Here is a 15,510-nt window from a genome sequence, read left to right as displayed (position 1 = left end):
TAGGGTTTGCAAGATGAAAATACCCTAATTTTGTCATTCCTTTTACATTTATTAGCTGTGATTCTTCCATAAATAAGAACTTATTTCATCAATTTTTGGTAACTTTGGAATACACTTCATACCAAAAAAGGTAGGGTATGGCTCTCTCTCCCCACCCAACCCTTTTTCCCAGAAAATGAGCTGGTGTCCTAGCAATCTCTAAAAATGATCAGTGAATTTTTTTTTTTTTAAGTATCATTATGAACTCATTATTATTTACTTCATCCTATGGCATATAGTTATTAGTTTCAAAGTAACGCTGTTAAACAGTACTGGATGCAGTTTAAGATTTCTTTGTGATTCTTTTTGTCCTTAGGAAGAAAAATCCCTTTAGGACTGTACAAATTACTATGCTTTAAAGTCACTTTGAACGTATTCTCTTGTGTGGTTTGTTATAAAGTTAGCTTCATTTTCAGCTTTTTTTAAAAGCATTTTTTGTTCGATTGCTCTAATTTTTATTTTTTAATTATATAAAATATTTACACAATTTCAGAGTTAAAACTAAAGCAAAATATATTCAGGGGAAAATATGGTGTTTACACACAATGGAATATTATTCAGCTCTAAAGAGGACTGAAATTCTGGTACATATTACTGCATGAATGAGCCATGAAGACATTATGCTAAGTGAAATAACCAGACACAAAAGGACAAATATTGTATGAATCCTCTATAAGGGACCTAGAATAATTAAATTCATAAGGACAGAAAGTAGAAGAGTAGTTACCATGGGCTCAGAGAGATATAGTTTAATAGGTTCAGGGTTGCAGTATGGGATGATGAAAAAGTCCTGGGGATGGATGTTAGTGATAGCTGCTTACACAGCAATGTGAATGTACTTACTGCCACTGAACTATACATTTTAAAACGGTTGAAATGGTAAGTTTTATACTTTATATGCACACACACACAAATATATGTAGAGGGATGTCTAGTTTCTGTCCATTTGCCCCTGTTCTTTCCTTTGTGCCATTAGTAATCATCCTTATTGATTTTTTTATTTATCATTCTATTCTTCTTTTTCAGAAAACATAAGCAAAATATGTATGTATTTGTATTTCACCCTTTTTTTTAAAAGGAGTGCTTCTGCACCTTGCTTTTCTCTCATTAATCATCATAGTATGCTAACATGTTTCTCATTTCTTTTTTACAGCTAGATAGCCCTGCCTTGGGTACATATTCTGTATTTATTCACCATGTTTGCATTGATGGATTTTTTTAGTCCTTTCCAGTCTTTTGCTATTACAAATAGAACTGCAGTGAGTAGCATTTTTACTGAAGTTCTGCTGTGTTTTTGCCATTATGTCTTTGTGGCCGATTTCTAGAGGTGGGCCTGTGGCTCAGAGAACAGATATATCAGTAGCTCTGCTCTAGGCATTGCTCTCGTCCCCCTTGGAAGTCTGAGCCATTTCAGATCTCCACCAGCTTTGTTTGAGAGTGCCTGTATTGTCACACCCTCACCAGAAGAATATGTTGTCAAAATGTTGGATTTTTGCTGGTTTGTTGGGTGATAAATTGTATCTCAATTTTAATCTGCATTTCTTTCATTATGAGGAGGTTGGAGATCGTTTCATGTCTTTTAAGGGCTTTTGCATTCTTTTTCTGTGACTTTCCTTGTCTTTTGCCAGCTTTGCTCCTGAGCTGGTGGTCTTTTTCCTTTGTATTAAAGGGTAGATCCCAGGGTTTCTCCCCCAGTTTACTGAGGCAGAAGCTCTGGAGAGGGGCCCAACAGTGTCTGTGTTTTAACAAGTTCTCCAGGTGATGGTCGTACACACAGATGTTTGAGAATCACAGATCTAAACCATGCTCACTCCCTCCTTTCTGAAATCCTCCAGTTTTGAGCAACATGTCACTAGACCACACCACCTACCTCTCAGTTACAGTCACCCACCATCCCCAGGGGCCACTCATTCCTTGAAGATTCCTGTTGTCGGACCCTGTTGTTTGCTGCTGGTCCCGCCATGATTCTGGGTGATTTCAGAATCCACGTGGATACTCTTCCCAGGAACCTGGCTTTATAGTTCTTGGGCCTCCTTTCCTCCTATGGGCTGTCTGCCATCCTTCCTTCCTTAGTCATTGCATGGCCACGCCTCTGGCTATCCGGTGCTATCCAGACTTGGCCTTCTTTCAGAGTCTAACGGGAAGTCGCTCATGTTTTACTATTAAATATAGTATATGATGTTGGCCTCTAATATATATCTTTTAAGTTTTATTCTTTTAATTTTATTCCAGGAACGAAACTTTTGACCTTCAGTTTCTATGAAATGGAAAGTGACATTTGCACTCTTGTGAAACCTGCATCTATGTGTGTGTGCAAATCAGCTTAAGGCACTTCCCTGGCAGTCCAGTGGTTAAAACTCCATGCTTCTAATGCAGGGATGCAGGGGGCATGGGTTCGATTCCTGGTCGAGGAACAAAGATCCCACATGCCACATGCTGCGTGGTGTGGCCAACAATAAAGTCAAATCAGCTTAAAATAAAAATTATTACTATGTGGTGGAAGCACTGTATAATTGAATGCATTTTACAGTCTTTAATAACTTGCCATAGCACACAAATCTCGAGTCAGCTCTTACCTCGTGTAGATTCAGCCCATTTTTATTAAAGCTGCATGATCCTGTTTACATTTTTCAAAACTTTTTTTTTGTGACCAGTGTTGAAAAGAAGTTAGAATCTCTTTGGTCTGTGTACATCTGAATGAAAATCTTCACATGAGACAAACAGGAGCTGAAGGCTCTTTTACAGGCTGCCAGCTCTGATGGAGTAAGTGGTGACAGTGACGTGCACAGACCTCATCCTAGTTCAGAATTAGTTGTTTTTAGGAGTGTTTAGAATATGTAATAACCTGCGCACCCAGAGTTTGTGTCACTTGTAGAACTGTGCCGCCAGTACAAGAGACTCTCGCCAATCCCAAGGCCTGTGCTGTTGGAATTGGCCGAGTTTAACATGCTAAATGCTCTCTCCTTCTCTTTCAACAGTGCATGACTCCCGACCAGCTGATGACTCTGTGCACCGCCGGTGTCCACAGTAGTAATGTGGGGGTGAGAGTGAACGTGGTTAGTATTTTGGGAATCACAGGCAGCGTCCTAGCCAAAGAAGATGGCACGCTTGACACCCTCAAGGTAAAACACTGTGCTTCCAGCCTGAACTATTAAATCACTAAAAATGGGAGAAGAGTGACTTTAAAATCACTCCTGTGGATTTTAAAATCTCCTGTGGATTTCATGAGACGAAGTCATATAAAGAAGTTGTTTATTTATTTATTTATTTTTTTTTAAGAAGTTGTTTATTAAGATATAAAGTATACCCTTTGGCCTGGTCTTACTCCATGAGTCAGACTGAAGAGTCGAGTTGCATTTTGCCGTTTATCTTTATTCCGGAGATGTTTTTCAAAAGTAAATTTGCCTTTAGTGGAAGGCCAAGGTTCAAAGTTGTTCAAGTTGACCCTGCTTTGACTGTTGCGTAAAATGTGTGCACATTATATTCTCCTCCGGATGAAGAGCAGTCCAAACAGTTTTCCCAGCACACCAGGCTGAAGTGCAGTCTGCACCTGGCCACCCAGTTCATCCCAAGACCACTCCATAAATTTTAAGCAGCGACTCTGGTAGTGCCCACACACAAGGAACTCACTCAGCACGTTTGCTTCCAGCACTTGGTCTAAGCAATTTGCTCAGCAACTGCACTGCCAGAGGTACAGCCTAGTAACTAAAGGGACAGTAATAGTCAAGTTACCCTTCTTTGTTCTAACAGTAATTGCCGAAGTGTGGATTACTGGTAGTGGGTAATAAACTGGTTATTACAGATTATTTCCTTTTTCTATATAATTTATTTATTTATTTTTGGCTGTAGTGGGTCTTCTTTGCTGTGCAGGCTTTTTCTCTAGTTGCGGTGCACAGACTTCTCTTGTGGACCACAGGCTTTCAGGCTCCTGGGCTTCAGTAGTTGCAGTGTACAGGCTCAATAGTTGTGCATGGGCTTAGTTGCCCCAGGGCATGTGGGATCTTCCCAGATCGGGGATCGAACCCTCGTCTCCTGTGCTGGCAGGCAGATTCTTTACCGCTGAGCCCCCAGGGAAGCCCCTAAAGTACTTCTTAACTTGCTAAGAGCTTAACAGTGTGACTGCTATTTTTTAGAAGCCTGTTTCAAAAAGATGATATGTGCACATCCAAACCATTTGAAAGTGAGAGTTGCTCAGTTGTGTCCAATTCTTCATGACGCCCATGGACTGTATAGTCCAGGGCATTTTCCAGGCCAGGATACTGGAGTGGGTAGCCTTTTCCTTCTCTAGCGGATCTTCCTAACCCAGGGTTCGAACCCAGGTCTCCCGCATTGCAGGCGGATTCTGTACCAGTTGAGCTACCAGGGAAGCTAAGGCACATCACTTCTACAGTGCCAGTCCCCTCTTTCCACTCCAGAGAGGCAGCCCCTGTTCCCCATTCCTTCTGTGTCACTCCAGAGATTCTAATACATAGACCCTGAGTGAGAGAGCACGGCTGTATCGCTCTGCACAGGTACACATGTGCCAGTGAGCATGTGGAGGTGTAGTCACTTCCCACCCCTTGAGACTGTAAATTCCAAGGCCCACTTTAGAGGAACAGCAAGTTTTTCTCAGGCATAACGTAAGATTTCCAAAATGTTTTTATTTAGTCACATTTTCAAGCATGAAGAAAAGTAGACAGTGCAGTGAATTTTGTATAGCCATCAAGCGTATTTAACAGTTATGAGTTTTCTATCATATGTACTTAAAGTAGTTCCTCTGCTGAATGTGTTAAATTAATGGCATCCTGGCATTGTGTCCTTATTGTTCAGTATGCGCATCTTAAAAATAAAGACAGTTTTTTTGTATAGCCACCATTATTATGCCATACACAATTATTTCTTAATATGTCTACTACTTGGTCCATATTCAGATTCTTCCAGTTGTTCCCAAGATGACTGTTTACAGACTGTCTGTTTAAAGCAGGATCTAAGTCAGGTCTCCGTGTTGTGCTTGGTTTGGGGTCTTCTAAGTCTCTCTTCATGGAGAGCTTTGCCCCGTCTAGTATCTCCCACACCACCTCTTTCTCCCTCAGCTTCTGGGTCAGTTGGCTCCTAGTGTTCGGCCCTGTGGATTTGTCCTGTTACCTCCTTGTGGCATTAAGTTTGTTCCTTTATCTTCTGAATTTCCTGCAGAGTGGAACTTAGATCTAAAGGCTGGGTTAGATCCAGGTGAACTTTTTCAGTAAGACTACTTCATAGGTGATGCTGTACATTTCATGTTTATAATAGGATATTAAATTGATTTATTTATATTTTTGGCTGTGCTTGGTCTTCGTTGGTGCATGTGGGCTTTCTCTAGTTGCAGTGAGTGGGCGCAGATCTTCATTTCGGTGCGCAGGCTTCTCATGGCAGGGGCTTCTCTTGGTGCACAGCGCGGGCTTGGGCACACGGGCTTCAGTATCTGTGACTCTCGGATCTAGAGTGCAGACTCCGTGGTTCTGGCGCAGGGCCCTAACTGCTCCCCTGCGTGTTGGACCTTCCCAAACCAGGAACTGAACCTGTGTCCTCTGCTTTGGCAGGCGGATTCTCAACCACTGTACCACCAGAGAAGTCCCAGTGGGATATTAAATTTAGATACTCTCCTAGAGGTTTTCTTGACCACTTAAATTTAGATGAGAAAATGGAGGTCCAGAGTGAGTAGCAAGGGCCCAGAGTCACCCTGCTGCTTACAGTGGAGCTGCATTTCAGACAGCATTTGCACTCTCTCACCATGATAACAGGTGTGCACATTGCCCTTAAAGATGTAAGTGGTGAAGCAAAACAACCAAAATAAACTAACTTAACTCTTGACTGGTTCTTCACAGATTGGGAATAGTTTGTTCCTTAGCTAGCTAATGATAAAAAAATGAGTGGATGTTAAAAATCATCACAGTGAAGCAAAATGAGATTATATGTTCTTTATTTTTTTAATTGAGTGTTTCTCATATAATTTAAAAAGCAGGAGGTTTTTTGTTACTGATAATATTTATATGCATTTGACACCATGGGAAAAGCCTTCTTGATGGAGATAGATAGAAGAGAAAATTTAATAATTTCCAGTATCAGTCTGTCATATGTCATTTATGGATCTTAATTCACTTTATTTACTAATATAAACTAAGGTTTTGAATTTATCTTGCTTACATTATACTTAGTATTTTTGTAAATATGTTAAGTCTGTAGTCTTTTAAAAGTGTTAACTTTTCCCTAGCATTTGTATGTAAAACTATGCGTGAATTGTTGTCACATTTAGAGTTAGTGTTTATTTTGAAAACTGACTTAGAATATTGGATGATCCTTTGCTGTATTTTGTTTTCTCCAGACTATCGGGTACTTTCTGCTTGAGGTTGCCACCAAAGACCCCTGTCTTGTGGTAGCGGGGGAGGCCTTGGACGCCCTCTTTGACGTTTTTGCAGATGGTAAAGAAGCTGAAATGGCCTCAGTTCAAATTAAATTGTTATCTACTCTGAAAGAATTCCAGCCAGTCTTCAAAATGAAGGTATGTAACATTTTATTTGGCTTCCCTGGTGGCTCAGTGGTAAAGAGTCCACCTGCCAACGCAGGAGACGTGGGAAGATCCCCTGGAGAAGGAAATGGCAGCCCACTCCAGTATTCTTGCCTGGGAAATCCCATGGACAGAGGAGCCTGGCAGGCTTCAGTCCGTGGGGTTGCAAAAGAGTCAGACACGACTTAGTAACTAAACAACAAGTGGCTTATTTAGAAATGGTGAAGTCTCAGCATTCTGTGGGACAAGGGTATGTGTGGTTCCCTGCTTGCAATCTTGGTGATTCACATAGCACTTCATCCCCGGTTCTGTGTAAATGCTTGTCGGCTGAGTCAGGGCGACTGAGCCCTTTCTGTTGAATCACTGTGACTTGAGCCAAAATGGTGTGAACAAGTTCCTCTCTCTGCAGAGGTTTAGCGATGTTAACAGTACTTATGTGTAAGCCCTGCAGTCCGGCCTGCAAAGCACTTTCAGAGACAGTGTTAAATTTATTTTATATCATGTAATGTGTTGTAGGCCGACTTCATTTATTTCCCTTTGGTCCTCTGAAAAAAAAAAGGCAAACAAACTCTAAGCCAGTCTATAATGGAGAATGTAGCTACCTTCATTTACCTTTTTATCGATCAATTGATTGGTTCATCAGAGGCATCAAAGTTAACTTTGAGTCAAAAAGATAATTTAAAAAAACTGTTTTGGTGGTTGGGGGAAAGCAATGAAAAATTTTAAAAACAGCCTTTGATCACATATTTACAAATTTAAGTTGGCCAACTTTCCTCTTATCTAAATCTATATATTTCATTTTGAGAAATAAAAATATTTGTGTTTTATGACTTTACATTTTGAATTAAACTTTTGCCTTTAAATCTCTGTTAGGAAAGTAGAGGTTTTAATGGAAAATTAGCCTACTTTTGTTGCTTTCCAGTGTCTATTTCTTTTCTCTAACAAGCGTCAAAGGCAGAATTCAATTCCCATAGGCAGAACTCTGTGACAGGTTTTTAGGTAAAATGATTGTATGTCTAGAAATGTAAAATTTTGAATTTTTTTTAAGGTGTTAAAAATAGTTTTCTTTTCCAGAAGAAAAAAAAAATAGCCACACATGCCATGCACATTCTCACAGGTATATCAGTGTTCATTTAGGAACATTAACAACTGGTTTGTTTTATAACATTTTCATGTTTTGACATCTTACATTTAAAAATATAGTAATATAGTGGTTGACATTGAGTTAAGCTTCACTAGTAGGTGACTTTAGCCTTGAGGGGGAAAAATTAGTTTGCTCTTAATTTTGCTTTGTTTAAGCCTCCAGTTTTATTTGTTTGTGTTTTGTTTTGTTTTGAGATATAATTGACATTACAACATAGTTTTAGGTGTGCAACATAATGATTGGATATGTATATATATTGCAAAATGACTACCACAATAAATTTAGTTAACATGCATCACCACACATAGTGATAAATTTATTTTCTTGTAAAGAAAACTTTTAAGATCTACTTTCTTAGTAACTTTCAAATATATAATACAATGTTGTTAACAGTAATCACCTTGCATTACACCCTCAGGACTTATTTCACTTACACAGTTGATCCTTGAATGACACTGTGCAGATCTACCTAAATAACCTAAATACATGAATTTTCTTCTGTGGTAAATACTACAGTCCTATAGGATCTTCAGTTGGTTGGACCTTGGCCAACAGTGAATTTGTACTTGGATTTTCAACAAGGGGATAGGGCGTTGGCACCCCCTAACCCCTGCAGTGTTCAGGGGTCATCTGGAACTGAAAGTGTGTACCTTTTGACCGCCTGCACCCATTTCACCTTCCCCACACCCTGGGGGGTTTATTTTTTGTTTTGGGGTGGTTTTTTTTCTTTGTCTGTTTGTTTTGGCTGCTCAGTGTCTTAGTTGGGGCACACTGGATCTTCTGTCTTCGCTGTGGCATGCAGGATCTTTAGTTGGCAGCAGGTGGGATCTAGTTCCCTGACCAGGGATCAAACCTGGGCCCCCTGCATTGGGAGCATGGAGTCTTAGCCACTGGACCTCCAAGGACATTCCCTTGGTATTTATTTTTTAAGCAGTGAGAAGTTTTATTCCCACCTGTTCCCAGCCTGCCTTGTGGGTAACCAAACTGAATGGTGTTTCTCTGCACAAAGACAAATGTACGTTAGTATTTTTCCCCTTTATTATCCAACAGATAACATAATAGATTCACAGCCTTGTACTTTATGCGCTTTTACTTCACACTGTCTCCTAGAGACATTTCTAAGCCAGTACATGGAGGGTGTGGTGTCCACATTGTTCTTAAAGGTCACAGGCCCTCTAAACTTCTGAAAAAGGAGGCTGAAGGGAAAAGAGAAAATATCTCCTTTCCCTGAAGCCCCTGGGAAAGCAGATGTGGTTAAGAGTCATCAGACTCTGCAGAAGCAAATGCTTAGAGAGCAGTTATGTAAACTGTGAACTAGTAGAATAACCCTTCATCTCTGGAAAGTCCATTGTTCTGATTGATTTGCATACATAGTATGCATTGCAGTGATAGTGCTATTTAACCGAGTGTTTTTCTTTTCTCAAAGCTATAAAGCCCTGATGAAGTGTCTTTGTTAGCCAGAATGGCAGCATGCAGTTTTTTATATGACTGTCTTTTGAAAATGAAACCACAGTTGCATTAAAGGCTGTTTGGTTTATATTTAGCCCCAAATTGCATTTAAACACAGCACAATGCATTTTACTAAAAAACTTCTCTAGAGCAGACATCCTCAAAAGTGCCCTGTATCAGCAGTGCCAGCATCACTTGGTAACTTGTTGTAAATGCAAATTCTCAGGCCCAACTCCAGACCTATCAAAAATCAGAAACTATGTGGACTGGCCTTGTTGTTGCTTGGTCGCTTAGTCATGTCCAACTCTTTGTGACCCCGTGGACTGCAGCATGCCAGGCTTCACTGTCCTTCACTATCTCCTTGAGTTTGCCTAAATTAATGTCCATTAAATTGGTGATGCCATCCAACCATCTCATCCGCTGTTGTCCCCTTCTCCGCCTGCCCTCTCTTTCCCAGCATCAGGGTCTTTTACAATGAGTTGGCTCTTTGCATCAGGTGGCCAAAGTATTGGAGCTTTGGCAATCTGTTTTTTAAATAAGGCTTCCAAATGGGCTTGTCTGGTAGCTCAGCTAGTAAAGAATCTGACTGCAATGCAGGAGATCCCAGTTTGATTCCTGGGTTGGGACTATCCCCTAGAGAAGGGTTAGGCTACCCACTCCAGTATTTTTGGGCTTCCCTGGTAGCTCAGCTGGTAAAGAATCCACCTGCAATGCGGGAGACCTGGGTTCGATCTCTGGGATGTGAAGATCCCCTGGAGAAGGGAATGGGTACCCACTCCAGTATTCTGGCCTGTATAGTCCATGGGAGCACAAAGAGTTGGACACGACTGAGCAGCTTTCACTTTGACTTTTCCAAATGCTAAAATTTGAGAACTACTGCTTAAGATTAGTGGACAAGGCAATGGCACCCCACTCCAGTACTCTTGCCTGGAAAATCCCATGGATGGAGGAGCCTGGTAGGCTGTGGTCCATGGGGTCACTAAGAGTCAGACACGACTGAGTGACTTCACTTTCACTTTTCACTTTCATGCATTGGAGAAGGAAATGGCAACCCACTCCAGTGTTTTTGCCTGGAGAATCCCAGGGACGGGGGAGCCTGGTGGGCTGCCGTCTGTGGGGTCACACAGAGTTGGACACGACTGAAGCGACTTAGCAGCAGCAGCAGCAGCTCAAGATTAGAGGTGGGGGTTAGTTCATATACCATAATACTCATTCTTTTCAAAGTCTACAATTCAGTTTTTCTTGTAAGTATCATTAAAAAGGTGCACAGGATTTCCCTGGTGGGCCAGTGGTTAAGAATCCTCCTGCCAGGGCGGGGAACATGGGTTCAATCCCTGGTCGGGGAAGATCCCACATCCCGAGAGGCAACCAAGCCCGTGCACCACAGCTACTGAATCCCCTCATCGGAGTTACTGAAGCCTGTGGACCCTAGAGCCCGTGCTCTGCAAAAGGAGAAGCCTCCACAACGGAAGACCATGCCCCACAACTAGAGAGTAGCCCCTGCTCGCTGCAGCTAGAGAAAGCCTGCGCACATCAATGAGGACTCAGCACAGCCAGAAATAAATAAAAAATAAATAAAAGTTGCATGATCTAATTTATCTTTATTACAGCTCATATACTGTGTTCCATCACCTTGGAAGTGAAAATGTTCCACCAATTGCTGGCAACTGTTTGTTCTAAAAATAAATACACCCCAAATTAAATGCTTTCTTATTTAAAGGAGTTAGTGGTAGATACCAAATCTTATATGATATTTTTTTGGCAGATACGAAAAGAAGGGAGAACTAAATACAGTCCAGATCAGCTGTGTGTTCTTGACAACGTGAAGATGAATTTGAGAAGATTTGTCGCTTATCAAGAAATTGTTGAGAAAAGACTGACTACTTGAACCATTGAAAGAGACCAGTCCTCACCCCAAAGTTTTCAACAGTGAAGAATACTAGAGGGTTTCCCTTCAGGGTGTTTTTTCTGAAAGTCATTTTTTTTTTTAATGACTTGGTGTTCTGTGTATTAATTTGAAGTTGATAAAAACTCCAGGACATGTCAGAAACTCTTTTTAAGCTCTGGGATCTGTGTGGCATTTCTAGTGCTCTCACGTTTCCAGCATGTTTTAATCACTGGAAACCCAAAGGTTGGAAACACAGTGAATCTCAGGTGCTTCTTCTTGAGCAGTGTAGACACTGCCAAACAATCATGTTCCCTTGAATTTTGCAGAAGAAAATCCAGAGCATAACTTGGATGCTCTTTTAAGCCAATATCATTTTATAATAACTAAATATTTAACTGAAATGTGAAAACATGCTTTATAACTTTTTGGTATGAGATCAATTATGCCTACCTTTCATGACGAGGGGAATGAGTTGGATTCATATTCCATTATTTAGTAGACTATACTCCTCGCTAGTGAGGCCATCATCACCCTCTGTACAAAAGGATCTGATCCGTAACATCACTCCTTATTTAATTTGAAATGCAATCAAAATTGGGAGAATATGTTTTTTAATAAATAATTTTTAAATTGAAAGCTCTGTGTCTTGCAAAATCTTTTTTAAAACACCAGATAACCCTATTCCTGGGTGTCTGCTTGCTAATGGATCTTGCTTTGAATATATGTGTGCTATTAAAAACAGGATTTATAAAGGGAGGTGGGATGAATTGGGAGATTAGGATTGACATATATCCACTATGGATAGTATGCATAAAGTAACTCATGAGCGCCTACTGCATGGCACAAGAAACTTTACTCGGTGCTCTGTGGTGACCTAAACAGGAAGGAAATCCCAAAAAAGGGATAAATGTAAACATACAGCTGGTTCACTTTGCTGCACAGCGGAAACTAACAGCAGCAAAGCAACTACTCCGGTAAAAATTAATTTTTAAAAAAAGACATCTTAATTCCGCGAATCTCCAGCGTCGTTACCAGTGTCCTTGAAGAAGCAGGTGGCGGGTGGATCAAAGGGAGGGAGTTTCAGCCACGGCCCCTCTCCCAGGTCCGCTGTCTGTCCACTTGCCTGACCGGAGGAGCTGGAGATTTGAAAATTTCCCTACTGTAGCTCTCAGTTGATCTGTTAAAAGGCCCAATACCCAGCATTGGACTTTAGTTAATTAACATCCATCACCTCACGTAGTTAAACGTTTTTTTCACCTTGTGGTAAGACTCTTTAGGATCTGCTTTCTCAGCAGCTTTCAACTGTACAATACGATATTAACTGTAGTCAGTATGCAGTATGTTACATGCCCAATAATTTATAACTGGGAGTTGGTACTTTTGACTACCTTCACCCATTTTGCTTGCCCTCCAGCACCCAACCCCCGCCCCCTGCCTCAAGGCAACTGACAATCTATTCTCTCTTCTCTATGAGTTTTGTTGTTTGGTTGTTAGGTTCCACGCATAAGCGAGATCAAACAGTATTTGTTTTTCTGTGATTTATTTCACTTAGCATAATATCCTCAAAGTATATCCTTGCTGTCACCAATGGCAGGATGTCTGTCTTGTTTATGGTTGAATAATATCCCATTGTGTATACACTACATTTTCTCTATCCATACATCCACTGATGGACATTAAGTTTGTTTCCCTGTCTTGGCTGCTATGAATAAGGCTGCAATAAGCATGCAGTGCAGCTATCTGTTTCCTACAGTGATTTTGTTTCCTTCAGCTCTATACCCAGAGTTGGAATTTCTGGATCATGTGATGGTTTTATTTTTAATTTTCTGAGGAACCTCCCTACTGTGTTCAGTGGTACCTACACCAATTTACTTTCCCACCAATACTGCACAAAGATTCCATTTTTCCACATCTTCACCAGCACTTAGCTCTTATCATTTTGAAAATCATTCTAGCAGGTGTAAGGCTCATTGTGGTTTTGAGAGACAAATTCTTTCAGTTAAGAAAAGTTTCAGAGTTCTCCCTGCATCAAATATTTATAGCATGTATTCATTTTCAAAGAGAATAAAATTTCCAATTTTGTCATCTTTCCCACACTTTCTAACCCATAAACATTATGTGAAATATCTAGCACAGGGCCTAGTTCATAGTAGGCTCTTGATAAATAAATTTGTCAAATAAATGTTAGTGATTTTCTGTCTTATTAAGCAAGCTTGTTGCAGTTGTTCAATGCAAAATCATTCTATGGAACAGTAGAATGTGAGTTATTACATTGGAAATGTGCCCCCCAGTTTTTTAGGCTCTGAGGCATTAATAGTCTGCACTGCTATCATTTAATTTTGCTGCTCTGAACAACAGGAAAGATAGGGAAAGATTAAATGTACAGCTGTTTATATACTAACTCAGTAAGCATATGAATATTATTCACAGCACAGCAAAATAGAAACTATAGTTTTTTTTTCCTAAAGGAAAACATTTGCTTTAAAATATAGTTGTTTGCAAATTATCCGGAATGGTCCATTAAAAAGATACACTGTTTTTAATAGTTGAAGTATTCAAGCTTATGTGACAGCCTTTGTTCTAGAAGATTAAGTGTCCAGCCTGCCATGGCATGCTATCCAAGGAAATAAAAATCACTGCTTTAGTTGTCTTTTTCTGTAACATGGAAACTCATTTTAAGATAGAATTGATTTTGAAATATTAGTCATGTAATTACATTTCTTTATCTGTAGTTTTATCTTTTGCCTTTATCTAGTCTTTTAAAAAAATACTTCTGAGTTATCAAGATTGAGAAAGTTTCTTATCTCTTAAGCGTTCCTGTTCAGCCAGTTCTGTTGTAGCCTTGCTCCCTGCCTTTTTGAAATTGCATGGACCAATACTTGATTGTACAGGCAGAACTTAGAAACGTTGCAGATTTGGGTCTAGACAACCACATTAAAGCAAGCATCACAATAAAGTGAATCACGAATTTTTTATTTCCCAATGCTTGTACTATGGTCAATTAGGTGTGCAATACCTTAACTTTCAAATACTTTATTGCTAATAAAAATGCTACCCATCATCTGAGCCTTCAGGGAGTTGTAATCTTTTTGCTGGGAGAGGTTCTTGCCTTGATGCTGATGGCTGCTGACCAATCAGAGTGGTGGTTGCTGAAGCTTTGAGGTGGTTGCGGCAATTTCTAAGTCACCAAGGAAACATCCATGGCCTCTTTCTTTCACAAACAAGTTCTCTATAGCATGCAAAGGTGTTTGATAGCTTTTTATCCACACAACTTCTTGCAAAATTGGAGTCAGTCTTCTCAAACCCTGTTCCCTATGTCAACTAAGTTTTTGCTTATCAATGAGAAGAACTCCTCATCCATTAAAAGTTTTAAAATGAGATTGCATCAATTCAGTCTCATCTGCAGACTCCACTTCTGATTCTAGGTCTCTTGCTATTTCCACCACATCTGCAGTAACTTCCTTCATTGAAATTCTGAACTTCTCAAAGTCATGCATTAGAGTTGGAGTCATCTTCTCCAAAACTCCTGTTAATGTTGCTATTTTGACCTCTTCCCATGAACCATGAGTGCTTTTAATGGTATCTAGAATGGTGAATCCTTTCTACAAGGTTTTCAGTTTATTTTGCCCAGGTCCACCAGAGGAATTTTCTATCTCTGGCAGCTATAGCCTTTTGAAATCTATTTCTTATAATAAGACTTGAAAGTGAAAATTACTCTTTATCCATGGACTTCAGATTGGAAGTTGCATTAGCAGGCATGAAAACAACATTAATCTCATTGTACATCTCCATCAGAGCTCTGAGTGACCAGGTGCATTGTCAATGAGCATTAATATTTTGAAAAATCTTTTCTGAGCAGTAGGTCTCAACAATGAGCTTAAAATATTCAGTAAACCATGTTTTAAAACATGACATCACATGACAGATGTGCTGTCATCTAGACTTCATTGTTTCACTTACAGAGCACCAGTAGAGTATATTCAGCATAATTCTTAAGGGTACTAGGACTTTAGGAATGAAAAAGGAGTATTGGGTTCAACTTAAAAGTCACCAGCTCTATTAGCCCCTAACAAGAGAGTCAGCCTGTCCTTTGAAGCTTTGAAACCAGGAATTGACATAACCTCTTCAGCTATAAGTCCCAGATGGCATCTTCTCCCAGTATAAGGATGTTTCATCTCTAGGGAAAATCTGTTGTTTAGTGTAGCCACTTCCATAGACAGAGGAGCCTGGTGGGCTGTAGTCCATGGGGTCACAAGAGTTGGACATGACTGAGTAACTGACCACAAACACACACACACCCCTCATTAACTCTGAGAGCTAAATCTTCTGGATAAACTTGCTGCAACTTCTATAGCAGCACAGGCTGCTTCACCTTGCTCTTTTACGTTATGGAGAGGGTTTCTTTCCAGAAACCTCATGAACCAACCTCTGCTACCTTCTAACTTCCTTCTGCAGTTTCTCACCTCT

General features: G+C 40.2%; 1 protein-coding gene across 1 annotated transcript in view; it reads left to right on the top strand.

Moving 5' to 3' along the window:
• HEATR3 (HEAT repeat containing 3) overlaps nucleotides 1-11,679 on the top strand; it is a 36,578-nt gene extending 24,899 nt beyond the window's left edge. Inside the window, exons 13-15 of the mRNA XM_043436625.1 lie at nucleotides 3,018-3,161; nucleotides 6,380-6,556; nucleotides 10,921-11,679. Coding sequence (XP_043292560.1) covers nucleotides 3,018-3,161; nucleotides 6,380-6,556; nucleotides 10,921-11,043 — 444 coding nt within the window. The 3' untranslated portion in view covers nucleotides 11,044-11,679. The remainder of the gene's footprint in view (nucleotides 1-3,017; nucleotides 3,162-6,379; nucleotides 6,557-10,920) is intronic.
• Nucleotides 11,680-15,510: the final 3,831 nt, after the last annotated feature.

Source organism: Cervus canadensis, chromosome 18 (assembly GCF_019320065.1).
Source record: "Cervus canadensis isolate Bull #8, Minnesota chromosome 18, ASM1932006v1, whole genome shotgun sequence".
Taxonomy (NCBI): Eukaryota; Metazoa; Chordata; class Mammalia; order Artiodactyla; family Cervidae; genus Cervus; species Cervus canadensis.
The sequence above is the reverse complement of the archived record's forward strand: the minus strand, read 5'-3'. Positions and strand labels throughout refer to the sequence as shown.